Source organism: Equus przewalskii, chromosome 4, assembly GCF_037783145.1.
Source record: "Equus przewalskii isolate Varuska chromosome 4, EquPr2, whole genome shotgun sequence".
Lineage (NCBI taxonomy): Eukaryota > Metazoa > Chordata > Mammalia > Perissodactyla > Equidae > Equus > Equus przewalskii.
This window is the reverse complement of record NC_091834.1, coordinates 17,463,312-17,489,527: the sequence shown is the minus strand read 5'-3', so window position 1 is coordinate 17,489,527 and position 26,216 is coordinate 17,463,312. Positions and strand designations below refer to the sequence as shown.

Sequence of the window (26,216 nt, the reverse complement as noted above, 5' to 3'; positions counted from 1 at the left end):
CATGTCACAGTGTCACATGTTGGTGGAAAAAGCAGGTCACTGGGATGAGACTGGCATGCAACATTCTGTAAAGGAAGAGCCGTCCCAGATGGACCCTCCCTGGAGAGCCTGGCAGAGGGGATGAGCTAGGTTTGTATGTGGACATGTGGGTCCCCAGGGGTTTGCTAGCTCAGTGGTCCTAGGTTGCCATGTTTTCTGCACTGACTCTTACAGCCGCTGTGACTGTGAGGGGCAAGGGTCCTGGACCCTCTTCTGCTGACTTGGCAGCAGCGGGAAGCAGGTGCATGCAGCACCTGGACCTTGTGGGGAGCAGTGGGTGCACCTGGGGCTCCAGCAGCCCTTTGCCTGCAGAAGGCCCATGGGGAGCCTGGGGCTTTGTGCTCCTTTCCCAGAAGGGAGCCTGCACCGTGGAACAACTGGACTGAGAGGGCGGTTGGCTGAGACACCTGCAGGTGCCCCTGAGGGGACGCTGGCCCACTGTCACAGTCACACTGCCTTAGCTCCCTGAGTCTCTGCTGCTTTCATTCCATCTCCTCTTGTCCTAGATTTGGCTTCTTCACTAAAAAGGAGAAATACGGTCATGGCCAGATTGATGGAACGGTTTTTAAATACAGTTCAGAGAATAGGTTTAAAGTATTTCTTTATTGAAGTCATCAGGTACTGCGCTGTTCAGATGGCCCGGTCTCACCAGATTATAGTTGTGTCTTTACTGTAATCGTGAGCCAGTTTTTGGTGTCCCTCAGGTTCTTTTTGGCTCATCTGACTAGAAGTTACTGATAGAGGGCCTTACCTCCCACATGTGTGGGAGAGGGCAGGCATCCTGGGAGGGGGAAGGGTGCACGGGAGGGGAGGGGACTTGTGAGAAAGAGGAGGGGTCTTGTGGGAGGGGAGGGGTGGCAGGAGGCAGAGGTGCTGGCCTTGACCAAGGTGCTAGAAGCCCTGTGGACATGGGTGTGGAACGGCAGGGGTGGTGGGAGAGGCCCCCGGTGGTCCCACCCAGGATGGTGGAGGGGCAGTGGGAGCACAGCCCTGGGGACTATGCAGACTGTGAGGGAAGGGATGGGGCGTCATTGTTGAAGTTAAGTAAAGCTTAACTAATGGCTTTAAACTTTTAAGTTACTCTCTTCAGCAATGCTCACGAGGTAAGCCTGAGTGTGGAGAAAGAGATGTGAACAGTATCTTCATTGGGATCCAGGACTGGTTCGCAGAGCTTCTTTCTAGGCCCTGGGGCTCCAGGCTAGCTTGATTTTCTCCTAAATATTTTTGTGTATTTTCCAAATTTTCGACAATAACATACATTATTTTTACAATCAATCAGAAAAAAGTAGTCCTAAAAACTCCAAACCCATAATAAGTCACTTTGGAGAGAGAGGGTTGGGGATAGCGGTTTAGCAACCGCTATTGTTCCTTCTGGTAGAATTTGGAAGTCAGTGCCTCTCAGCACTGGGCTCCTAGCAGGTGGTTCAGGCTCACCTGCTCTCCCACCTCCTTACCTCTCAGCACTGGGCCCCTAACCTGTGACCTGGACCTCACCTGTTCTCCCCACCTGCTCACCTCTCAGCACGGGCTCCTAGCAGGTGGCCCAGGCTCACCTGTTCTCTCTCACCTCCTGCCCTCTCAGCACTGAGCTCCTAGCAGGTGGCCCAGGCTCACCTGTTCTCCTGCCTCCTCACCTCTCAAAGCTCTCTGACTTCACAAAGTGCACTGAGTCCTCAGAGCTCAGTACAGATGAACCTTGGAGCTGAGTGAAACCGATCCTTGCCCTCACCTGGTGGGACTGGTGGCCGCTGCTCAGAAAGGAAACTGCAGAGCCTTCCACGGCAGAAGTGCAGAGATAAGGCACTTGCTGTTTACACAGTCCTTCTCTAGAGGGGTAAACATAGATCTTGGTAGTCAGGGCAACCAGAGATGGCAAATCAGGTGCCACATGGAAACATCTGTGCAGCCACCGGCTCCCACAGGCCACCCCATCTGCTTTTGAGGGGTACCTTTGATCCCACCTGCCTCTGCCTACCTAGAGCCCCCTGGACGAGGAGCACTCGAAGTTCCTGTGGCAGCTTCAGTGTGAGACAGCTCTCAGCGCAGGTGAACTTGTGGTGCCTAGAGACGAAATGTCTGCCTCCCTGCTGTTGGGAGGCTCCGGTCCTTCTGCCCTGCTGCTACGCATGGGGGCCCTGACATCAGTCTGCGAGATGGCAGGGCTTGTGCACACCTGAGGTCCAGCCCAGGGCTCCGCTGCACTGGGCATCTCCACGGGGGTCACCAGCAAGCCTCTTCTTGAGTTCCCTAGAGGTGGGCTGGTCAGAGCCCTGGGCGGGCCCTGTGCAGGGTCCTGTGCCAAATGCAGCTGGAGGTGTCAGCCAGCAGCTCCCGAGGAGAAGAAAGCCTTTGGCAGCACCTGCCTGCTCCCAGCCCCTGCAAATGATCCATGGACCAACTCCCCAAGATCGAGATGCTGGTGATTCCTCCTCAGCTTAGAGGAAGACCAGGATGGAAAGTGACGCCCAAGAACACTCAGGGCCCCTGGTTTTCTGTTAGCGCCTCCCGACCAGTGGGAAAGAGCTTGTTTTACACGGAGGTGAGGTGCTCCAGAAACAGGGCAGTGAGGCTGGTCTGAGAGGTGAGCTGCCTCCCTGGTATCGAGAACACAAGCATAAATGTGTGCGCCGTCTGGGGCAGAGTGAGTCGGGGCAGCGTGCAGCTGTGGGCTGTGCTGGAGCACCGAGGGGGTGTGTGAGAGAGTGTTTATGACCTATTGAGAGAGTGTGTGTGAGATAGTGCGTGTAAGTCTTTGTCAGAGGTTGTGCGTGAGAGTGTGAATGTTTGCAAGAGACTTGTGAGAGAGTGGGAGTATTGTGTGAAAGTGTGTGTTTGTGAGAGACTGTGAGTATGAGTGGATGTGTGTGAATGAGTTTGTGATAGTGTAAGAAAGTGTGTTTGTGAGAGACGGAGTATGAGAATGTATGAGTATGTATGAGTATGTGAATGTTGTGTTAGAGTGTGAAATTATGAGAGTGTGTGTGAACGAGTGTGTGTGTGTAAGTGTGTGTAACTTTGCAAGAGGTTGTGTGAGAGTGTGAATGTGTGTGAATGAGTGCATTTGTGTGTTGTGTTAAAGTATGAGAGACTATATGTGTGAGAGACTGTGATGAGAATGTGTGAGTATTGTGGGAAAGTGGGTATGAGTGTGTGTTTGTGAGAGACTGAGAATGTGTGAGAGTGTGTGAGAGATTATATGTGTGAGACAGTGCGAGTGTGAGAGAGAGGGAACTGGGGCAGGTGTTCAATTACTCTCACCCTTGGCCTGTCGAGGGTGCCCTTTGAAATATTGTGTCCTCCTTGTTGCAAAAAGAAGGAAGAACCTTCTGGAATCCCGCTCAGAGCTGCATCTGGAAAGTGGGACCTGTCCTAGCAAACTTTTGCTGCCGGGCCCTCCAGGTCTCCCTTGCTCCTTCTTCTCACACGGGGCAGACGTGGGCGGCTGTGTCCTGGCTGCCGTCGGGGTCTGCCCTGGTGCTGGTGGTGGTTGTGTGGGGCCGCACTGGTGGAATGTTCTGGGTGCTGGACTTGGCATCAGGGACCCGGGTGGAATTCTGGTCACTGCTGCATGTGCTGTTACCTTTTGTAACCTTGGACCCATCCTGGAAGCAGCTCTTAAGGTCCTTTGTCTGAAGAACAGAATCAAGGCCTCGCTGGGCAAGGCCTGCCTTGGGCCTTTGCTGAATGACGAGGAGTGTGAGCGCAGGCAGCGCCGTGCGTGCGTCTCAGCCTCCCCGAGACACAGTCCGGCTCTCCCTAACGACTCCACCCGGCTTGTCTCTGAGCATGCTGGCGCAGAAAAGCGTGTCCCACAGGGCTTCCTCTTATCTCATGAGGCGATCTGGCCACCAGACATGGTGCACTTAGAACGAAAAGTTTGTTGATCAAACTCGTGAGTTTGTGGATCTAAGCATGGAAAGTAATACGAGCACAGAATGAGCGAAGCATGTAGGGGGATTCGGTACAGGCAGCACAGAGTAAGACAATGTAAAGAAACCTTGTTCTTCCTAAAGACAATCCGTATCTTATTTCTCTAATATTAAAGGTATTACGTATTGTTAGTGAAAACTTTGGAAACTAGAGATAGTTACACAAAATATTAAAATACTAGAATTCCACAAACCCGAGAGAACCTCTTATAAACATTTTGGTTCATTTCTTTATTTTTAAAATAAAAATGAAGTCATACTATAAAGTACACATTCAGCCCTGTGCTCCAGAAGGAAGGTCCCTCTTTCTCAGCCCAGTGTCCCCTCCATCATCCATGTTAATCATTATTAATCCTTTAGGTGCTGACAGGACCACGAGGCTGTGTGGGCGGGCGGTGCCTCCCTGGGCCCGAGGGTGCTGTCTGCTCTGCAGAGTCTTTTTGAGGTGGAAGGGGATGTTGTTGCCTCCCTGGTTGACCCACCCGTTATTTGGCACCGCTGGGTGAGGAAAAGCGACCCAAAGGGGTATGCTTTGCATTTGTGGTTTTTCCGTCAGATGCACGGGGCCACAAGTCCTCACGTCTGTGACTTCCCATGTGGGGTAGGGCAGGTCCAGACCCAAGACCCCGTTTCCCTCGTGTGTAAAAATGACATGGTGCACCACTTTAATTTTGTGACTGCTGGATTTTCTGTGTGCGAGCGCATGCCCAGGCTCGGCCCAGGGCTGTCGTGAGGTAAGCCTCGCTCTCCTTTCTGCTCTCTTCCCTTGTCACTGCCACCGGGCAGCGGCTGGTGCATGCTCGCCCCTCCTGGCGCTGTGGCTGCATCTTACACCTGTCTCGTCTCTCCAGGAGTTTCACACTGGGATGCAGACAGTGCAGGAAAACTCTGCTGTCCACGACTGTGGTCTGAGAGGAGGGCAGGTCTGTCACCGGAGAGGCCTGGCCTCCTATGACCCTGGTGCCTGTGTCTTTGCCTCTTTGGGAAGGGAAACCGTGTCCTGCGGGGTGAGAGACTTCTGTGCAGGTCACAGCCTGGAAACAGGGCCCCATGTCTTCTTGTGCATGTGCCCCTGATTCCATTCTCTCAGCGGTGGCCAAGCCCTGTTCTGGGGGCAGACCCTCAGCGCTGTCTGTGACCCCCTGTGACCGTGCTCCTGCAGGCTCTGGAGCCATCCTCCTGCCTGTCCCAGCAGCTGGATTCTAAGTGCTGATCCGCGCAGAGGGTGGACCCTATAGCTGTGCTGGACCAGGTGCCGTGTTACCCAGGTTTCAGTGAGGGCACTTGATAATAAGGACACTTTATAGGAGAGACTTCTAAGGGAAGACATGTCTATCTGTTGTCTTAATTTATGCCTGACAGAGAGAGAAAATCTAGAAACTGCTGAATGGCTGCATTCAGTCGGGACGGTTCGGGGGCCACTCAGGGCGGCTGTTCCAGGGCCTCATCTCGGGGAAGCCTGGGCGGAGGCTACTTGTCCGCTCTGCATCAGCTACAGGACACACCACGTTCCCGCTGCTCTGACGCAGAAGCATTAAAGGAGACTTTGAAGAGAGTTTAAAAAGTCTAGGGCTCCTGCTCAGAACCTCCTTTTTCAGTTCCGCGTATTCCCTTTGGGACCCTGGTCCCATCTGGACGTATTTTTACAGAGGTGCCTTTGCAGAGCACCCACGAGGCCGTGCTGGCTGGTTTTAAACTAATGAGCGACCGCGCACTGCAAGGGGCCTTGGTTCTGAAGCACGCTGGTTCAAAGGTCAGGGCTGAGGTCACAGTGCGTTGATGTCTGCGTCCTGGTCCCCTTCCCCAGGCCAGGGGGCAGGGTTTCAGGGAACACATCCTCACCCTCTGCACCTTTCTGGGGCTTCACGTTGTGCAGTGCGTTGGTGTGGTGTCACTGTCATTTGCAGTAAAACACGTTTATTACCTTGCACGTTGAACAGAAGCAATATACATCCCCGTCCCCAAAATCCCTTCTCCAGAAGGAAGGCTTACAAGCAGTGTGGCTTCTGGATTTCTCGAGTGTGATGGCCAAGGTTGTCACTGAGCCCCCAGTGCACAATTACGGGGGGATGCCTTTTGGGTGGGCGATTTCTCTGGATGAAGCGCTCGGGGCTCTGTGTTACCCCACAGCCTTTGTGGAATGGGGCAGGGCTCCAGCCCTCAGGGGTCAGGCTCCACAGCCTCCTCCTTCCTGTCACTGACGCCACGAGTGTCTGCCTCTGCCCCCTGGGCATCTTTAGTGTCCAGGTGAAAATGCCCCAGTTGGGGGGCCAGCCTCCATCTGCGGCCTCACCCTCCACCCCTCTGCACACGTGCCCTCCCTAGAGGGCTCAGGTGCATGTGGCGGGCAGGTCTGTGGCAGGCAAGTCCCAGACAAGTAGGGCCTGGTCCCCCCTGCTGGACAGCACACATCTCCTGGAGGGTGGGAGCCTGAGGAGGGAGAGGGAAGAGGACCACAGGATGGTGGTGGCACTATGGAAGTGTGCCGTTCTGTTAACAGGCTTGTCTGTGTGCAGTTGTGTTAAAGCTGTTTCATCCTCACCGCAGCTTTTCTCTCCAGGGGAGAAAAGAGAGTAAGCTTTGTGCTCATGCTCATTTTACAGTGAACGGGGCTGGACTCCTCCTGCAACTGGTGAGGGGTGGAGGAGAGCCTGCAAGTCCCAAGTCCTAATGTGCTCTCCCCTCCCGCCTCCAGGCTCTCTCTGTGGGGGCAGCTGTTGGGAACTGGAGGGAGGGAGTCAGGAGGGGAGGAACTAATCTGGGAGGAGACGCACCACTTGGAGACCAGCTTGGATCTTGCTCACTCCGTCACTGGACGTGGCACCAGCTGTGCCCAGCCTGTCTCTGCCCAGGGAGTGGACCAGAGGAGCTGGAGGCTCGAGAAGTGGCACCCTGGAAGGAACCCTGCTCCTCTCTTCACTGGGACAGCAGCTGAGTGTCCTGCCTCCACTGAGTTATCTTCCCCTTAATGTGGCAGCTTTCACATTCCATGCAGCTTCTTAAAGGCCCTGCTCAGGGGGGATGAGGCTTGTCAGGAGTGCCCACATGACAGCGTGGTTCATAACCGGGCACTTGTTTGGGACAGAGTCATTCCAAGGTGAGCCACACGCCTTTAAATGCACCGTCATTGTGACCTTCACAGTTCCAGGGATTGCATATTTTTAGCTTAAATCTGAACTGTAGGGAAAACATGTTTAGGTCTGAATTTTCAGAGTACATCACCAATAGACACATTATCTTACTAATCTGCAGCAGGTTTTCCAAACTGCCTGATCCTAAGATTCCCTGGGAAGAGGTTAAAAATACACAGACTGCAGCCCTCTCCCCCATTTCCCCTCCCCCCGTAAAGCAAGTCTGATTTGAGGGGCTTGGGATCTGTATGGAGAAGAAACGCCTGTGGCGTTTCTTGCACAGGAGAGTTTGGGGGAGTAATGTTGACTGTTCGGTTTGGATTATGCTGTTTTTCCCTCCAGAACTGCTCCTTGTTAAGATTCAAGCTGTCACACGTGGGGCCCTCCCTCCGCTTGAGCCTCTGCAGGCAGGGTGACCCTCACAGTGCTCTGGTCCTGACCTGGGGCACGGCACCTTGCACACAGCCCTGGCATGCGCAGGTCCCTCTGTGCTCAGGTGCCTCAGGTCACACCCAGCACCGTGGGTGCCGCCCTGATGCTGGGTCCTGCCAGGAAGCTGGTTCTGGAAGGACTGGGCTGACTGGTGGGAGCTGAGGGTCTCTGGGGAGCCCCGTGAGTCTGAGGACACCCCTGGGTTGCATGTTGCCTGCAATAGTGTCAACCAGTGATGAAATAGAAAGCGTCTTCAGGAAGTTTTCAAGTGGAGTTTTAGTTAAAGGTCTGCGCACTCCGCGGTGATGAAAGCACCTGCAGCTTGTGTCTCTCTCTGAACAGCCACCTCAGGTGACGAGCCCCTGGGCGTAAGATTCCGGAAGCTGAGCATTGGGCAATATGACAACAGTGCTGAGGGGCAGCCAGCCTTCTCCAAATGTGGATGGGGAAAGGCCACCAGCGCCGACCAGGCTCCAAGCCTGGCACCGTTCCTCTCTCCAACAGACACCAAAGAGGTACACACCACCACCCAGGAGCTTGGCCCGAGCTTCTCCCAAGTCCTCGGCCCCCTTCCCCACCGCCCGCCCTCCCCATCTCACAGCCATGGTTCCTCCCTGAAAGGCAAGGGATGTGGGTGGGAGAGCCCAGGTGAGCAGTCAGCCAGCCTGGGGCAAACCTCGCTCTGCTGAGAGCACATGCGGGCCGCGCACCTGGCTGGGTCACCTGAGCCTCTGTGTTCTGATCCGTGGAGTGAGGATGAGGTGCGAAGCGGGCAGATGGGTTGTGTGGTTAGAGGTCTCCTGAGCTCACTGGGTGGACAGAGCAGCGAAGGTCAATCAGGTTTCCCCAAAGTCATTGCAGAGGGGCCCCTGAGGGGGAAGCAGGAAGAATGTGGTCTGCGAGGACTGTGACCCTGTGTGACATCAACAGAGCATCTTCCAGGAGGTATAGTCAAGGCTTTTAGTCAGAATTGAAGTAAGACAGGTCGGCGAACCCAAAAATGGTGGCTCCTCTCAAATTAGGGTTTTATTTATTCTCAAGATAGAAAAGTAGGAACCCAGAATCGACGAGAAAGGAAAGTCAGTCCTGGCCTTAAAGAAGCAAAACCAGCGGTGCTGCTTGGACACGTCCATCCAGCATTTTCTATCCCGTGGGTTAAATTGATGGGGTTCTGTACATAGCTGTGAGCATAGAGTAGGAAGAGAGGATCTTATCCTGCCTTTTCACAGAATGCTGGAAGACTCACTTTCCCCATGCTATACACGCTCTGCCAACTCCGCTTACCAGCTGTGTGACACAGTAAACAGATGCACCCTAAGATACTTCCCTCTTACTGTTATTGAAGCTTTTCCCACTTTTCTGTGGCTGCAAGAGACGGGGCTGTGCATCCAGAACTTGGCCGCCTGTCCCCACTCTCAGATGATGGCTGGCTCAGTGGGCTGGCTGGGGGCCCTCCTGCTGTCTGCAGTGGCCGTCACCTGACTGCCCCCGTGCTACTTTCAGACGGTGGTCACCGCGTATCCCCCAGACCTCGATGGGATTGATGGCAGGATCTTCTCTCCAACCAAAAGTGGCAGTGAGTCCATTTCTTCCACACCAGCGTTCCCAGTGTCTCCAGAAACACCATACGGTAAGAAAGGGCAAAGCCTGCCATGTTCAGTCCCCCGCTCAGGGAGGAGACTGGAACAGCTTCCGTTCTGCTTTCTCTTCCAGTGACTGCCTCCCCACATCATCCCCCATTCAGCCCACCCAGGCCACAGATGGGCAGCGCCGGCAGTCTATACAAAGGAGCTCATGGTAAGAAACCCACCTACTCTTCTCGCTCTGGGCACCGCCTTGCATGGCCCGCATTTGTACAAATGTGTCCTCTCATGCAGAAATATTTCCATGTATGTCACATCTCAGAAGCTTCAGAAGTGAGGATGGCTCTCGCTGGAGAAGGTGTGGGTGGGCTGTAAAGCCGCTGGGGGCTAGCAACAGTGTTGACTCTACCCGGCCTCCAGCGGGCGTGTTCTGTTCAGCACCTCCGTGAGTCTGTCTGCCGAGATGCGCATTCGTGGGAAGGGTGATGCTCTCGGCAGCTGAGCATCAGTGCTTTTCAACTCCTCGTGATGTTCCTTGGAGCTGAAAGAGGAAACTGGAACACCCGTCCCACCCTTTACAGAGAAAGGAAGGCCCCCAGAGGGCAGCGAGCTCCCTGCTCCGTGCTGCATGGCTGCCCTAGACTTGTCCATGGCCTGCTCAGACTTGTCCTGGCTCCTTAGGTCCTTGACACTTGGTCATTGTCCTGGATCTCCCCAGGAGCAACAACTTTTGGGATGGCTCAGCTTCTGGGATGGCTCTGTTGCATCCCTCAGACACTTTCCATACTCGGCATCCTGTCCAAGTATGCACCGCCTGGGAGAGGGAGCGTTAATGGGGTGGGGAAGGGGTTGCTCAGCAGCCTTTCCTTCTGGACATTCCAGCCTCTGGAATCTAGGACGGGCCTGACCTCAGGCAGATGGAGTGGGGGTGTAAAGCCCTACGTACGTTTTAAAATTGCTTTTCTTTGTAATTGTAGATTCTTTAAGCTGTTGCTTTTCTCCCTGGGGAAAGCAAGGGCGGGCTCCCACTGTGGTCGTCAGGCATGCTTCTTGGGAGTAGGACATTGATGTTGTGTTTAAATCCTACCTCTTACCCAAGAGTGGTTTAGTGATGACAGCCAACTCCATGTTCCCTCTTCCTGCAGAGAAAACCAGATCCATGTGTCACTTAGTGGAAGGGCCATCTTTCTTCTAAAGTCTCCTTTATGGTTTTAGGACCTAAATGCTTTTCTTTATACACAGAGCATAGCAGTTAACCTGCCCGTCTTTCTCAGCAGATGTGACTGAAATACAAGCTAAGAAAACCTGTGCGCACTGTTGTTGCACCTGTCTGTATGTTATGTGAGCATCACAGGAGAAGAGGTGTCTGTGTTCCACTAGGCATTAACAGGCAGGCTTACCCATACGTAGCCACGTGTCTGTTCTTCTGTATTTTAGTAATAGAGGCAAAAGTAAACAAAGGGACGCTGCCTCTGTCTCCTCACAGCCCCCTCCTACTCCCTGAGTCCACCACGATTGATGGCTAATTTGAACGTATTCAATGGGTTTGAACTAGAACCCATCCCTGTGACATGGAATTCAGTCAGATTCTCACAACTCCGAGACCAGGTTCATTGGAAACACACTAGTGACAGCAGTGGAAGGGGGATCATAAGCCCCAGGAAAGAAAATACCAGAAAAACTTTTAAACTCACTAAAAGCCCCTGACGTAGGCTTTTATGGTCATTATGTGGAGCATCAGGGGAATATTGAACCCTCCTAAACTTGAGAAAGGCCTGGGAAGCTGAACAAGGTTGGTGTGCCCAATGTGGGATGCCCAGAGCTGTGCACGTGGATGCTGTGCTGACATTCCAGCCTGGAGCATTGGGGCAGACATGGGCTGACTTGTCTGTATGTGACAATGGGGCCCTGCAAGCCCAGCACGTAGTAGGCTTCAGTGCAGCCCGTACATCCTAAGTATATTGTGTGTGTAAATATCCACATGAAGAAGTAGGGTTTTGATTTCAAATATAAAAAGCAAATTACAGCTATTTAATTTTAAGAAGCTGTATGAGTCTTGTAGATTTTTATTTTGTTGGTCCCCGATGATGTTGGTCTGTGAAGAGCACAGAGACGCACAACATTCACTTCAGAGGTGCGGCAGCCCAGGCAGAGCACAGAGAGCCCAGCTGGTGCCGGGGATCCCGTGCGCTCTGCAACGCCAGGTTGGACGGTCGACCCCTCTGAGACACAACAAGGACAGCGGTAGCTCACAAGTACAGACTACCTACAGCTACATATGCCTCGTCTTCCTCTTTACAGCATGATTGCCTTTAATCTTGTGGTCACATTATAGGGGTTGCTCTGCCTGTTATCTCATTGACAGAGGAGGAAATTGACACAGAGAAGTTTAAGCAAATTGCCTGAGCCACACAGCTGATAAATGGCAAAGCCAGAATTCCAGACCAGTCAGCCTCACTTCACAGCCATGGACTTTTTGTTCCAAATCATCAGATTAGACAGGGCTTGTTTTTCACTTCGTCTCATCTAAACTGGTAGTGATATAAAGTCAGTACTGAAAAAGCACAGGGAAAGTATCAGAGGTTTAGATTTAAGTTCGGTCGTGGAATGACCATGACTTGTATGCTTACTGACCTTCTGAACCTGTTTCCTTATCTACAAATACAGACAATAAAACCTCATCCGTGACCACTGTGCAGTCTCGGGGAGTGTCTGCAGGCATCTAGCATAATGCCTGGTTCTGAATCATTTAGAGCTAGATACTGACGTGTATATACATGAGAGTATCTGCTTTAAATGACCATTGGGAGAGTGGCTCTAACTTCCTGGAAGGTGGCGTGGGCATGCTTTTCCCTCTTCCTCTTGCTAAGTACAACTAAAACTCTGTGCAGTTATGTACAATAAATGCCGTAAGACTGAGAGGCGGAGAGAAGGTGGCGGACTGGCCGTGGGCATTAGGACCACGAAACCTGAGTGGACCACATCCCGGGCCGTGAAACAAACTTCAACAGATTGGAAAGAGTTGACACCACACAGAGCGTGTTCTCCTACCATACTGGAACCAACGGAGAAATTGGTAACAGAAAGATCACAGGCAAATCTCCAGACACCTGAAAACAAAACAACACACTTACAAATAGTCCATAAGTCCAAGAGGAAGTCTCCAGGGAAATAACAAACCATATCAAACTGAAGAAAATGAAGATAAAACATATCAAAATTGATGGGACAGAGCTAAAGCAGTGGTGAAAAGAAAATTTATGGCAGTAAATACATACAGTGGAAAAGAAGCAAAGTCTGAAATGAAGAGTTTGGACTCTTGCCTCCAGAACCTCGAAAAAGAAGAGCAAAATAAACGAAAGGCAAGCAGATGGAAGGAAATAGTAAAAATATAAGCAGAAATCAAGGGTATTATAAATAGAGAGACAACAGAGAAAATAAATGAAAGAACGAGCTGCTGCTTTGGAAGGATCAATAAAATTGACAGATCTCCAGCAAGGCTGACAAAAAAGAGGGAAGACACAAATTATTAATATCAGGAATGAAACAGGGCTGTCACTGAAGACCCTGCAGACTCCAAAAGGACAGTAAGGAATGTTAGAAACACCTCTACACACATAGTGTTTAATGAGAAGCACAGACTGTGACAACTCACCCAATAAGAAATAGACAAGTGGAATACCTTGTGACTTTTAAGGAAATTGGACTAGTAATTTACAAACTCCCCAAAAAGAAATCACCAGCCCCAGATGATATCACTGGAGAATTTTACCAAACCTTTAAAAAGAATTAACCCTAATTCTATACAACACCGTCTGGAAAATAGAAGAGCAGGGAACACACTATTTTATTTTCTTATTTTATGAAGCTAGTGTTACCCTGATACCAAAACCAGACAAAGATAACAAAAAAAGAAAACTGTAGATCAATATCCCTTATGAACATAGACACAGAAATCCCTAACAAAATATAAGCAAATAGAGTTCAGTAAAATATAAAAAGAACTACACACCGTGGCCAGCTGAGATTTGTTCCAGGTATGCAAGGCTGGCTCCATATTTGAAAATCCACCAATGTGATCCACCATATTAAATTAAGGTGATTTCTTCAGGCTAAAGAAGAAAAATCACATGATTGTATCAATAGAAGCAAAAAAAGCATTTGACGAAATTCACACCCATTGACGATTAAAAACTCCCAGCAAAATAAAACAGAAGGGAACTTGTCAACCTCATAAGAAGCATCCACAAAAATCCTGCAGCTGACGCCACTCTTATTCAACATCGTGCTGGAAGTTCTCCAGGGGCATAATACAAGAAAAGGGAATAAAACACAGCAGATTGGAATGAAGAAATAAAACTGTTCCTTTTGCAGATGGCATGATTGTTTATGTAGAAAATCCCAAGGAATCTACGAAAAAACCTCCTAGAACAAATAAGTGAATCCAGTAAGGTTGCAGGATACAAGATAAACCACACAAAAAACAAGTGTATTTCTATATGCCATTAATGAACATATAGAAACCTAAATTAAAAATATAATGCCATTTATAATACGTCAGAAAAATGAAATACTTAGGTATAAACCTAACAAAACATGAACAGAACTTGTAAGCTGAAAACTGTACAATGTTGATGAAAGAAATCAAAGGATATCTAAAAAATAAATGCAAAGATACAATGTTCATGAGTTAGAAAACTCACTAATAAAGGTGTTAATTCTTCCCCGATTGATATACAGGTTTAACACAATTCCTATCAAAATCCCAGCTGGATATTTTATATACATATATATATATATATATATATATCTCCTAAAATTTACATGGAAAGGCAAAGGAACTAGAATAGCTAAAATCATTTTGAAAAAGAATAAAGTGGGATGAAGAGGTTTACCTAATTTCTAGACTTATCTTACATAGAGCTACTGTAGTCAAGACGTAGGTGGAAGCATAGACATAGAGACTCATGGAACAGAACAAAAGACCCAAAAATAGGCCCATACAAACATGCCCAACTGATTTTTTTTAAAAAGGTGCAAAATCAAGTCAATGAAGGAAGGAAAGCCTTTCAACAATAGTGCTCAAGCCGTTGGGCACCCACAGTAAAAAAATGAACAATGACCAAAGCCTCACATTTTATTAAAAATTTACTTAAAATGGATCACAAACTTAAATGTAAAATGTAAAACCGTTCAATTTTGGGGGAAGAAAATAGGAGAAAATCTTTGAGATCCAGACTAGGCAAGAGTTCTTCGATTAGCACCAAAGGGACAATCCATAAATGTAAAAATTGATAAATCAGACTTCATCAAAATTGAAAACTTTTCCTATGGAAAGAACCTGTTCAGAGGATAAAAGGACAAACTACAGACTGGGAGAAAATACTTGCATTCTAAGTACTCCGCAGTAAAGAAACAAGCAATGCAGTTAGAAAACAGACAAAAGAAATGAGGAGACATTACATTAGAGAGGACGTATGGTTGGCAGATGGTCACATGGGAAGATGTTCAATATCACTAGCCATCAGTGAAATGCAAATTAAAACCAAGATGAGGTTTCACTACATGCCTATCAGAACGGCTAAAATAAAAAATATTGTCAACACCAGTTGCTGGTGAGGATGTGGAAAAACTGGATCTCTCAGTCATTGCTGGTGGGAATGCAGAATGGTGCAGCTCTCTGGGAAGCAGTTTGGCACTTTCTTAAGAAAAACTAAACATACAACTACCATGAGACTCAGCAATTGCACTCCTGGGTTTTTTTTTTTTTTGCTTTTTCTAAGATTTTATTTTATTTTTTTTTCTCCCCAAAGCCCCCCGGTACATAGTTGTATATTCTTCGTTGTGGGTCCTTCTGGTTGTGGCGTGTGGGTCGCTGCCTCAGCGTGGTCTGATGAGCAATGCCATGTCCGCGCCCAGGATTCGAACCAACAAAACACTGGGCTGCCTGCAGTGGAGCTCGCGAACTTAACCACTCTGCCACGGGGCCAGCCCCGCACTCCTGGGTTTTTATCTCAAGAAATAGACTTATGTTGACACAAAACCTACGCACAAATGTTTAGAGCAGCTTTATTTTTAATAGCCCCAAAGTGGAAGCAACCTCGATCTCCTTCAACAGCTGAATGGTTAAACAACCTGGAGTCCATCCACACCATGGGACACAGCTCAGCAATGAAAAGGAACAAAGTATAGATGTGTGCAGCAACCTGGATGAACCTCCAGAGCAAAGTCATTCCCCAGAGTGACATGGCATTCCATTCATGTAACAGTCTTTAAATGGCAAAATTATAGAAATGGAGAACAGATTGGTATTTTCTACGGTTAGGAGAGGCAAAGGTGGCAGGGAAGTGGGGGTGGCTATAAAGGGCCACGTGAGGGAGCCCCGTGGGGTGGGAATGTTCCATATCTTGACTGTCAACATTCTGGTATAGTTTTGCAAGATATTACCATGGGGTGAAACTGGATAAAGGGTAGAGGGGACATCTGTGTAATTCCCTACAACTGCATGTGAATCTATAATGATCTCAAAATTAAAAGTTTAATTTAGAATTGCATTAGGGAATATGGTGTGGATGTGGTTGAAACAGTATTGGCTATGAGTTGATGATAGTTGAAGCTGGGTGACGTCCACGTGGAGGTTCCTCATACTATTCTGCTTACTTTTGTATTTGTTTGGAATTTTCTATAATGAAAAGTTAAGGTATAAAGTAAAGGAATACTTGGTGTTGAGTGAATGCATATGAGGTCCACCCATGTGTCTTGAGCACTTCTTCTCACCAGATGCTCTGCCAGGCTGACGTGAGCCCAGAGGGCTCTCCTAGAGGTGCAACGGGTAGAGCAGGGAGGGATCCAGTGATCCCACAATGGGGGAAGACCCCAGAGAGGACAGTAGCACTCTGCCAAATTCTATTGGTTGTTTACCTGGTGAGGGGGTCTGGGAGTTTGAAGGATAGGGAGGGTTAATTAGGAGTTAACCAGGTGAATGGAGGGGGGCATTTGGGATGGAGACACAGCAGCACAGGCCCTGTGGCAGAGGGCGCTGCAGACTGGGACAGGCTGGAGACCAGTGGTCTGCAGGGGAGTGGAGGTGCGATCTGAGGCCGGGGAGGCAGGGCCGGACCACAGCTGTTCTCTGCAGCCACAGAAGGTGGTGGTGTGGCATCCACAGCAGTGCAAGGTCACTGATGAGACTTAAGATGAGGAGGCGACTGCTCAGATTTCCATTTCACACATCGCTCCAGCTGCTGTATGCAGAATTGCTGTGGGAACGGGCAGTGGGGTGGAGTAGCTCTAGCCAAAATGGTTTCAGAAGAGATGGGAAGAGGTGGGTGCAGTTGTGGGAGATTCAGGGAGTGCAGTCAACTGGCCTTCAGAGGATGGACTTGGCTTGATGACTATTTCTGATTTTGTTGCTATTATTATTGTGTCTACTACATTCTGGCTTCTTTTTAGTTAGTACGAAGTTAGCATAACACACATAAAATCCCTCTGTATTTCTTAGTACGTCAGACTTACCTTAGTACTGGTTTAGTCGGCATACACCCAGATGTGTGAGGTTATTTCCCAGACAATCAGCAGGACAGGTGTCAAAGAGAAGCAGAGCCGGACACTAGTTAGAGCTGGGGAAGGCAGATTTTATTTGGTCCTGTTGCAGTAGGGAAAGAGCTGAGCTCAACTCCAAATGTGGCAGAGACAGCTGGGGATTTATAGCCAAAAAGCAGAGCGACAGAGTCAGCGGGTGGAAATTACCAAGAAGAACATCAAGGGGACAGGGATTCTTGCTAAACTGGCCTCCAGGTTCCTGCTGAAGACAGGCAAAGGGCGTAGACTTCCAGGATGGGGGTGAGGAACTTGATCAGGTAGCCAGTATGGGTGCTAACTTAGCAGATGCCTGGATGCCCAGATGACTGGGCCCTCCAAAGACAGACAGGGATGGCCAAGGTCGAGGCCTTGTGGAGAAGAGGCTCCCAGGAGCCTGACTCAAGATTTGATCCAGGAGGAGAATTGGTCTCAGGCTGGGCCCACCTTATGCCGTCTAACCCAGCATTGCGATGCCGAGTGCGCTTGCCTTCACTCCAGGTTTCACATGTCCTCTGTTTGTGTCCTTCCTGGTCCTCTGGGCACCCATGTCCCAGGAGCCTGTCTGGGCCACCCCCTGCCACAAGCACCTCACACACACCCCGCACCAGAAACCAACACCTCTGTAGTAAACAAGCAAAGTAAACAAAAAGCAAGCCCAAGTGACCTCTGGGTTTCTTAATAGATGGGTAAATTAGGAGTGGAGAAAGGTCCATGTGGGTCAGCCCAGAGTAGCCTGCCCTTCCCAGACACGTGCTCCTGTGGCATACGCATGTGCCCCAGCGTGTTCCTTTTTTTAAATGACAGCACCCACTCCAAGAAAGGGGGGGCATTTAAATATTTGCTCTAATAATTAATAGTTAAATATGAACTCAAATACAGTTTAATTCTCCAAGGATGTGTTGGCGGTAACTTGAAGGATTGGGGACACGTCACAGGAGATGACAGAGCAGCTGTAGGCATGGGGAGGACGGCTGGCACCTGGAGGTGGACCATGTTATGAGGGTCCTGTGAGATCTCCTGTCTGACGGAATACTGTGAGCTCCATGAGGACAGGGACCGACAGGTCTTTCCCACCTGGGACCCTCAAGCAGGAGCCTGGAAGGGCACCCCTCAGGGTGGTCCGTCTGTTAAATGCATCTCTGACACGTCCTATGTTACACCCCGGCAAACACATGAATATGGGGCCACCATCAGACTTTTCAGAAATTTGTGATTTATAATAAGAAATGTATATTTGGTTTTTCTTCCTTTTCTGGCACAGAGCTCCTAAAAGTCTTGGAATTTCCTAAGTGATGAGAGAAACAAAGGGTCTTTTGTTATGTGAATGAGATGACTTGGAAGGGATGGCAGCTGGCTGCCAGGGGAGCCAGCCATGTGATTAGAGGGTTGGAACTCTCAGTCCCACCTTTGACCTCTGGGGAGGACAGTCAATCACCAATGGCTCATGATTTCACCAATCATGCCTATGTAGTGAAGCCTCCATATAAACCCAAGAGGATGAGCTTCTGGGTTGCTGAACACAAGGAGGTGCTGGGAGAGTGGCATGTCACAGCTCTTCCTGAGTTATATCATTTTAGAATAAACCTGTGATCTAGCAAGTAAAATGTTTCTCTGAGTTCTGTAAACTGCTGTAGCAAATTAATGGAACCCAAGGAAGGGATTGTGGGAACCTCCGATCTATAGCCTGTCAGAGCACAGGTGACAACCTGGCCTTGTGATTGGCCTCTGAGGTGGAGGCCGTCTTGTGGGACTGAGCCCTTACCTTGTGGGGTGTGACGCTCTCTCCAGGCAGAGAATGCCAGAATGGAGTGGAATTGTAGGACGCCCGGCTGGTGTGGTAGGATTGCCTGTTGGTGAGGGGAAACCAAATGGGAACTGGGTGCAGAAGCTTTTAGAGCCTCAGAGGAAATGTGCTTCTGGAAAACAAAACATTTGTGAGAGTTTGAGTGAAGGAGTCACTTAATCCCAGTCCTTCTATACGCCAAAGAGAGAAAATTGTGACGTGCAAGACGTAAATTATTCTGTCATTTCTTACCTGATACTTAGCCTCGATGATATTTGCAAAATGGGAAAAAAACATTAGGAAATGTTTCATTAAAAAACTTAGGTTTCTGGCCTGCCTATGGCCGAGTGTTTAAAGTTCTGTGTGCTCTGCTTCGGTGGCCTAGGTTCACAGGTTCAGATCCCGGGTGTGGACCTGCGCCACTCGTCAGCCACACTGTGGAGGCGTCCCACATACAAAGTAGAGGAAGACTGGCACAGATGTCAGCTCAGGGCCAATCTTCCTCACAAAAACAAAACAACTTATGTTTCTGATATATCAGCTTCTAATTTAATCCATAATAGATTTTTTAATTGAGGTACAATTCACATAACATAAAACTAGCCATTTTAAATGAACAATTTGGTGGGATTTGGTACTTTCATGGTGTTGTAGGACCGTCACCTTTATCTGGTTCCAGAACATCGTCATCACAGGGTGATTTTACTTTGGGGACTTTTGGCTTCAGTGAAAATGATGACCAGTTAGTGTGAGTGTGCTGACCGAGAACACGTTTGTACGTCTGCAGCCTCTCTGCTGTCTTCAGTTGTTCTGGAGAGTGGGGCTGGTCTTTGTAGGGACCTGGCTTTCGAGTGCACAGTCTCCTCCCTCCTGTGACCAGCGGGCGGGATTGCGAGGGCAGAGGGAGGAGGCAGGAGGCATTGATGGAGGGACCGGTGGGAAGGAGGACATGCGGGTTCATCCTTGGCTTAAGGGAGTATGGGGATTTTGTTAGTGCTGTTGGGACCCCTTGGAGTTGGTTTCAAGGGGCAAAAATGGGCGCTGTTTGCCAGAGGGAGGAAGAAAAGGAGTAGCTAGGAACGTCTTGTTGAGAAAGAGAGAGAAAGAAATTACGGTGAATCAGTGCTTTATTTTTCTTTAAAAAAAAAAAGCTGTCATTCTTCAAAGCTTGACAAATTGTAAAATGCTTCTACCAGGCCTCCCCTTTCCTTCCTGTACCCGATTCACTTTTCTTTTGAAATTTTTTGAACTTTCCATGAGACTGTTTATAATAGGAATGAACGCAAGGATGGAATGTGAGCATGTGACGTTTATAGATGTCCCTGAAGACTTTGAATTTTGCGGAATCTAAAGAGCCAGGACATGGATATGTGTGTTTCTAATGTATCTATATTTAGGTACATATGTGTATGTAAATATTTTCGGATATCTGTGCCTCTATACATGTGTGATATACTTTGCACTTCGACTTGTGCAAAAGAATCCATACTGGTGAATGGTGACTGCAAATAACTGGCATGGATTAGCAACTTCCACACTGCCCCCACCACCCCAGATTAAGAAAGTGAAAAAAAAAAAAGTTGACTGCTTCAAAATATCTTTAAAAATAAACATCAGTGGTGGGCTGGTGGAGGTCGCTGGCCTGTGGACGTGCGGTTAGCAGTCGGCTGAGATGAGGACGCTAATTCACTTGAGTGGAATGCAGCTCAAAAAGCACAAGATGTTGGCATTCTGTTCTGACACCTCATCCACAAAACTGGCCGCTTGGAAATGTCCCCGTGAAGCTGACGATTTCCCGACCGTGATGAATGCCATGTTTTCTTTGCTTGCTGTTGGTTGAGAGGAATCTGTGTTGGTCTGAGTTTATTGATCAGCTCATTTCCTCCCTCCCTCTGGTGGGCTGTTCTGGACTCTCAGCTTGCAGAGGTCATTCTGACATGCCGCCATGGGGGTTTTGCTCTTTTCTTGTTTCTGAGCCCCGCAGGCCGAGAGCTTGGTGACAGACACATGTGGATCCAGAGCTGCCACTACATAGCTCTGCGATCTTGCACAAGTTGCAGAGCCTCTGAAGACATCTTTTAAACTTAAGCAAAGATGATAATAGCTGTACTCTGCATGGTATTGGGGGATAGTCTCTTAGAAACGAAAGTAAATTTCCTCTTATGGATATGATAATGTACCAAAATTTGTCTCGGAATATATTTTTTTAATTCCAAATGCACTTCCTCACTAAGGCATTTCCAAAACCACATCGTTTATCAAAATTGTGGCCTGTCCTGGGGTTAGAGAAGTGGGCCCTGGCGCAGGTGGCAGGCAGGATCTCTCCTGCAGTGGCCTGGGGCAGGCGTGGGATCTGGAATGCACCTCTCGGGCCTGTTCTTGTTTTCTCCTCGCCTCTCTGATGGGGCAGGATGGCCCTCTGACGGGGCAGGACAGTGCGGCAGGTTAGGATACCTCTGAGAGCTGGGAACAACTTGAAAGGAAGGGCATGCTCAGCCCTGGCAGAGAGACTTTGCCGTGTTTCCTTGTGGGAAGTGTCCACCCAGGGCCACCTGCAGTCTTTACCGTCCTTCTGAAGGCCGTCCCGAGGCCCTGCCCGCAAGGACCGCAGACTCCTGACGTGGAGAGAGGACAGTGAAAGCTAAACTGAGGAGTTTTCTGGGGAGCACCTGTCACCGCTGTCATCTCAGGCTGCACCCTTGGCCATAAAAAGGCCACATTCTGCTGGCTTCACTTGGGAAGATTTTGGACTGTGAGCCCTGAGAAGGGTCAGCCATCCTGAGTCACCGAGGGACTGGAGGCTTAAACACGCCGTCTGCTGCTTGCCTCTTGTCACAGGCCCAGTCAGAGCCTTTGGGCATGCTCCCAACAGCACCTGTGCCCCCAGTTAGGTGCTTCCTTGACGGAGAGAGGCACTGGCCAAACCGTCCTGATTAGGTAAAGCAGCATCTGTCTTTGGTTTAAATCCTGTCTCATTCAGTGTGTTTTCACTTACGAATTGCATAGCACACACAAATGCGGTGTCTATGTTTATATTCATGGTTACGCCTACATTGAGGGAGTCATCATTTTCTGAGCACTTTTTCAGTGCCACACACTTATATATATGCATATGTGGAGGAACAGCAAGTTTATAAAAATCCCCAAACCCAGGGAAATGAGAATACCATAGTTGGAAAAAAGGAAGACCTTCCTGATGCCCCAGGGCCTGGCACATGCTCGGTAGACATTGTGGGTGAATTTTGTGTGCCCTCGGGTCTTGGTGGGTCACAAGGACAGAGTGACCAGCTGTTGGAGTTTGACTTCCCCAAGGAACAGTTGGGTGACCATGAAGTCAGAGGATAACTGAGGTCCTGGGGGTTGTTATCTGTGTTTGTTTTTAATTCCTTCTCTGCAAAAGCAGACGCTTAATTGGCTCTTAAGAAGCCCAGAGCGGTGCCTCCCCCAGGTGCTGGCGGGCAGGAATCTCAGGAAACAGGAGGAAGGCCTCAGAGTGACCCTGAGCATCCCTGTCTCACGTGCCGCTAGGATCCCTCTTAGTTCCATTTACTAGGGGAGAGCCCTTGCTGAAGACATATGTGCGGGTCACTGGAAGCCTCCCCTCTGTGGTCCCTGCCCCTCCACTCCTGCATACGCTGGAGAAGCCCACAGTTTGCATGAACCACCCCTTTTCCCTGAAGCGGCTTCCACACAGGGCTTCTGCACTACCTATGCTGCGTCATGTACTAAGCCCTGAGAGATTTCCTGTAGATACGCCAGTGTTTGAGTGGAAAGCCTGGATTCCGCTTTATTGAGTGAACACCAGGCAGGGCAGGGGGCTGCGAGGTGACAAGACACAGGCCCCACAGGGACCTGTCAGGCTGGTGGGCACGTTGGGCTGGGCGGGCTGGAAGAGTGGGTCAGACTGACCAGGTTGTGCCTTAGGATGGTGCAGGTGAGGGGAAAACCACACATGCCCCCTTCCTGGCGGGCGCCCTTTCTGGCCACTTTAGCCCACAATTCGGCATCCTTGCTCCCCGCTCCCCGTGGTTCTCTGCCCTCTCTCATACCCCACGGACAACCAAGTCTTTTCTGCATCTTCGTCCTAAAGAGAAACTCTTGTTGCCTCTTTCTGTCTTCCCTCCTCCCTCCCATCTCCCCTCCCTGCCTCATTCAGCTGCTGGCTGCCTCCACCCTGGCCTCCTCTCCTGCCCCAGCTGAGCAGCTTTGCACAGCTCCTGGGTCCCCACTGATGCAGCCCTGGCTGTGCAGTGTGTCGGGACAGACATCCAGCCCCACCTGTCAGGTGGAGAGAGGGTCCCCGACTGTCCTTGGGACAGCACTCCCCCGCTGAACGCCCCTGCACTGGGATGTGCCTTCTAGGGGCCAGGAGAGGGTGAGCCTGCTGGGGGCAGAGCCTGGCTGGCTCTCTGAGGGCAGTGTCCTTCCATCTGTGCTTTACTCATCATTACGGTCCTGGCATCTAGCACGGACAAAGGTCTGGATAAAAGTCTGTTTTGTTTTCTAATAAGTTGGTAAATAAGTGAGTGACTAGGAGAGAGACGCCTTTTACTTAAAGGGAGCCAGCAGCATGGCTGGAGCTGGAGGACCCTGAGGGAGGATGCAGGGCTGGTTGGCACGCTGCCCAGGCAGCAACACGTGAGGGCGAGAGTGGGTGTTGCTGTGGACAGGTTGTGTCTGCGCTTGTTCCGTGACTCCACTAGGGTGACGTGGGTGACCTGCTAGGGGCCAGTGAGGTGTGAGTGCCCATGGGTACCCTCTTGCTGCTGATGCAAATCCTAGGTGCTACTCAGGGGCAGCACGGTTTCCGGGGACGAGTTTTCTGAACGTGCCTTTTCATCAGCAGAATCGCTGCCCCATGGAGCACAACCACAAAGTCACCTTAGTCCCTGTTGCTCCAGCCGAGCAGAGGGGAGAAGGAAGAAAAGCAGACAGAGCTCCAGAAGGTTCTTCAGGCTCTATGGAGTCTCTCTCAGAGTGTCCTGGTCATAGAGTGGTTGGACACAGCAGCACAGACAGAGGCAGCATTTCAGAAAGCACGTCCTGCCTTCTTTCCTCCACCTACCTGTGGGCTGCCCCAGACCCATGAGGCCCACAGCATCCGCTGGGCACCAGGGGAAGGACCCGCCCTGAGGAGCGCCCACGGGTCACAGCCCTTCCTGGGCCTGGCTGCACGGCAGTCTCCTTCCTCTCTGCTGAGGGAGCAGTGGGCCGCGGGCAAGGCCCATCCATCCGCCGGCTGAGCCTGCTCTGGGCTGTGGTCAGGCATTTCCGACAGATCTTTTGCAGAAGCTGCTTCCCCACAGGCACATAAACAACCTGGAGGAAGCGCCCTGCTCAGACCTCTGGGGCGGAGGGTCCCGGATCTTCCTGGCCCATAGCTCAGAGAGGTGCCTGAGGCATGTACTGTGCGCTTTCACCAGGTTGATGAGTGGGTCAGAGTTCATGCTGGGGCTGGGCAGGCAGCACTGCGGTTGGCAGCATGTTCTGGAAACCTACCGTGTATGCATGCGCCTGGTCCCATTGCGGTGTGCTGAGGGGGTGCTGGCCTATGAGCAAGAAAGGTGCATTCCAGGAGGACCGTAGGACCTTCTCTTCCAGGGAGAACCTTAGGGCAAGTGGCATCAGCGCTGAGGTTTGAGGGATGGTTGGGATTGTGCTCAACCCGTAAGGTGCGAGAGGCAAGGGGTAAGTGCCCATTCTGTGCTGCAGCTGGTAGGTGTAAACCGAGTCCTGTGCATGTCTGCTGCCTGGACTTCAGTCTTGAAGACCACACGTGTGACAAAGCCCCTCTGCTCTGCTATACAGACTTGGTACAGTCAGGCCACAAGGGGTGAAGTACATACTTCCAACTGACTGAGAGGGATAGTGTTCCAAGTCCTATAAAAATGAGAGGTCATTTGAAATGGGCTTTGTAGAGTGTGTAGGAGTTCTTCCCCAGTTGGCTTGGGGGATTAGCCTTTCCCCAAGGCCAGTAAGGGAAGGACATGAAGAGCAAAGAGGGAAGAAAGTGATACAGTGTGTTTAGACCTGGTAACAGCCTGTCGGTGGAGTAGGCTACCAGTCAGGTGAAATGGGCTAAGTGGTTGGAAAAGAGGCTCTGTAGCTAGGTCTAGACAGGGTGTGGAGCCCATGGCCAGGAAGAAAACCTGCAGGGTTTGAGCAGGGCTGTGACAGAAGGCAGGTCCCCCAGGCTACCCTGGGCAGGGGATGGAGAGGAGGGCCTCAGTGCTGGTGGCCAGCGGCAGATGAGAGATGAGGCCCCCATGGGGGAAGGGAGGGGTGTGGAGCCAGCCAAGGATGCCCAGGGCAGAGCTGAGCAGGGACTCTGGTTGGTGGTTGCTGGAGGCTTCTCCTCTGAGTATCAGACCCCAGGGAGTTGGGGTTCCCTTTAGGGGAGGTGTGCTTGAGGGGCAGGTCCTGGGTCAGGAGGTCCTTCTCCCAGGGGTCACCACCCCCTTTGTCCTTTGGGTGACGCTGGCCCCAGGGCTGAAGCAAAGCTGTGGAGGGAATCAGCTGGTGGTTTGCAAGAGATTAAAGGGAGGGAAGAGGAAAAAGGGGAAAAGCAATGAAAAGGAAGCAAAGCGCAGCGGAGCGAGGCGGGGCCAGGCCGGCTGGAGGCACTGACTGGGCAGCCCGCCCGCGACAGCCCGCGGCCGCCCAGCGGGCCGGATTCTTTCCGCGGCCGGCGCTCCCGCCGCCCTCTGAATGGGCCTCCGCGGAGGGGGCCGCCCCGCGTCCCGCCCCGACTCCCCGGGGACACCGGAACCCAGAGGCGCCCTGCCGCGGTGGGTGGGGGCCGCGCTCACCACGGGCCGCTGAGGGCAGCCCACGGAGCGCCTTCTGCCTGGCCCACGACTCCCGGGGGCTTCTCCAGCGACTGCCCGGCGCCCCGTGGTGCCCAGGTAAGCGGCCACTCCTAGTCGCAGGCGGGCTCTGCAACCTCCAGCCCCTCCGGCTGCCCAGGCTGAAACCTGATCTCCGGCCGGTGGGGGAGGGGACGCACGGGGTGGGATGCGGTGGGATGCGAAGTCCCAGCCAGGAAGCCCCGGGAAGCTGGACTTGGGAGGAGGATGACTCTGCCCGGAGCCTCCTGTCCCTTGACTACAGCCCTCAGGTCCTAAGGGTCTGGAACAAGACGCCGCCGCTCCGGAGCCTGGAGGGGGCCTCCTTTCAGAAGAAAGCAGTGCTTTGTCTTTGCGAGACTCACTGGGGCGGTGGAAAGCCTGGTTTACAGATGTGTGGCTTTCCGGAGCTGGGGCTGCTTCCCAGCACAGCACATTCTTTTGCTTGAAACCAAGAAAGCGTGCCTGCCCTGTTCCACGGCTGTCCCTGTCCACCCCCAGGACCTGTGAGGGCTCTGGGGCTGCCCCAATGAAAGAGGGCCCCCAGCGACCTGGGGCTTCTGCACAGCTTCCTAGGACAAGCAGAGTTTTCACTAAATGCTAAAAGCAAGCGTGAGGCGCAAGTGGGGGTTTCAAAATGAGATTTACTGTTGTCCCGTCCACTCTTGGAGCAATCCAAGAGCTGGTTTCTAACTAAGTCCATGAATTTAAAGCAAGACCGTCACTGAGGGAAGCTGCTCACATTATTATGTTACCAGACCTTCCGGAGGGAAGAGTCTGGGTCCCTCCATGTGTCTTAGCTCTGAAATCTTTGAGGTGAGCAGGGCTGGCGTGTGGGCCCAGGCTCTGGGGGTGCTTTGGGTGGGGCAGGTGCCTAGGGCAGAGTGGCTGAG

General features: G+C 51.0%; 1 protein-coding gene across 26 annotated transcripts in view; it reads left to right on the top strand.

Annotated features, from left to right (window-relative positions):
- TNS3 (tensin 3) overlaps positions 1 to 26,216 on the top strand; it is a 260,512-nt gene that overhangs the window by 190,629 nt on the left and 43,667 nt on the right. For 23 of the 26 annotated variants that reach the window (XM_070615538.1, XM_070615557.1, XM_070615541.1 and 20 more), the window contains 3 exons: positions 7,874 to 8,046; positions 9,035 to 9,161; positions 9,245 to 9,328. The exons of the other annotated variants lie outside the window; for them this stretch is intronic. In XM_070615538.1, the coding sequence (XP_070471639.1) occupies positions 7,874 to 8,046; positions 9,035 to 9,161; positions 9,245 to 9,328 (384 nt within the window). The remainder of the gene's footprint in view (positions 1 to 7,873; positions 8,047 to 9,034; positions 9,162 to 9,244; positions 9,329 to 26,216) is intronic. 26 annotated transcript variants of the gene reach the window in all.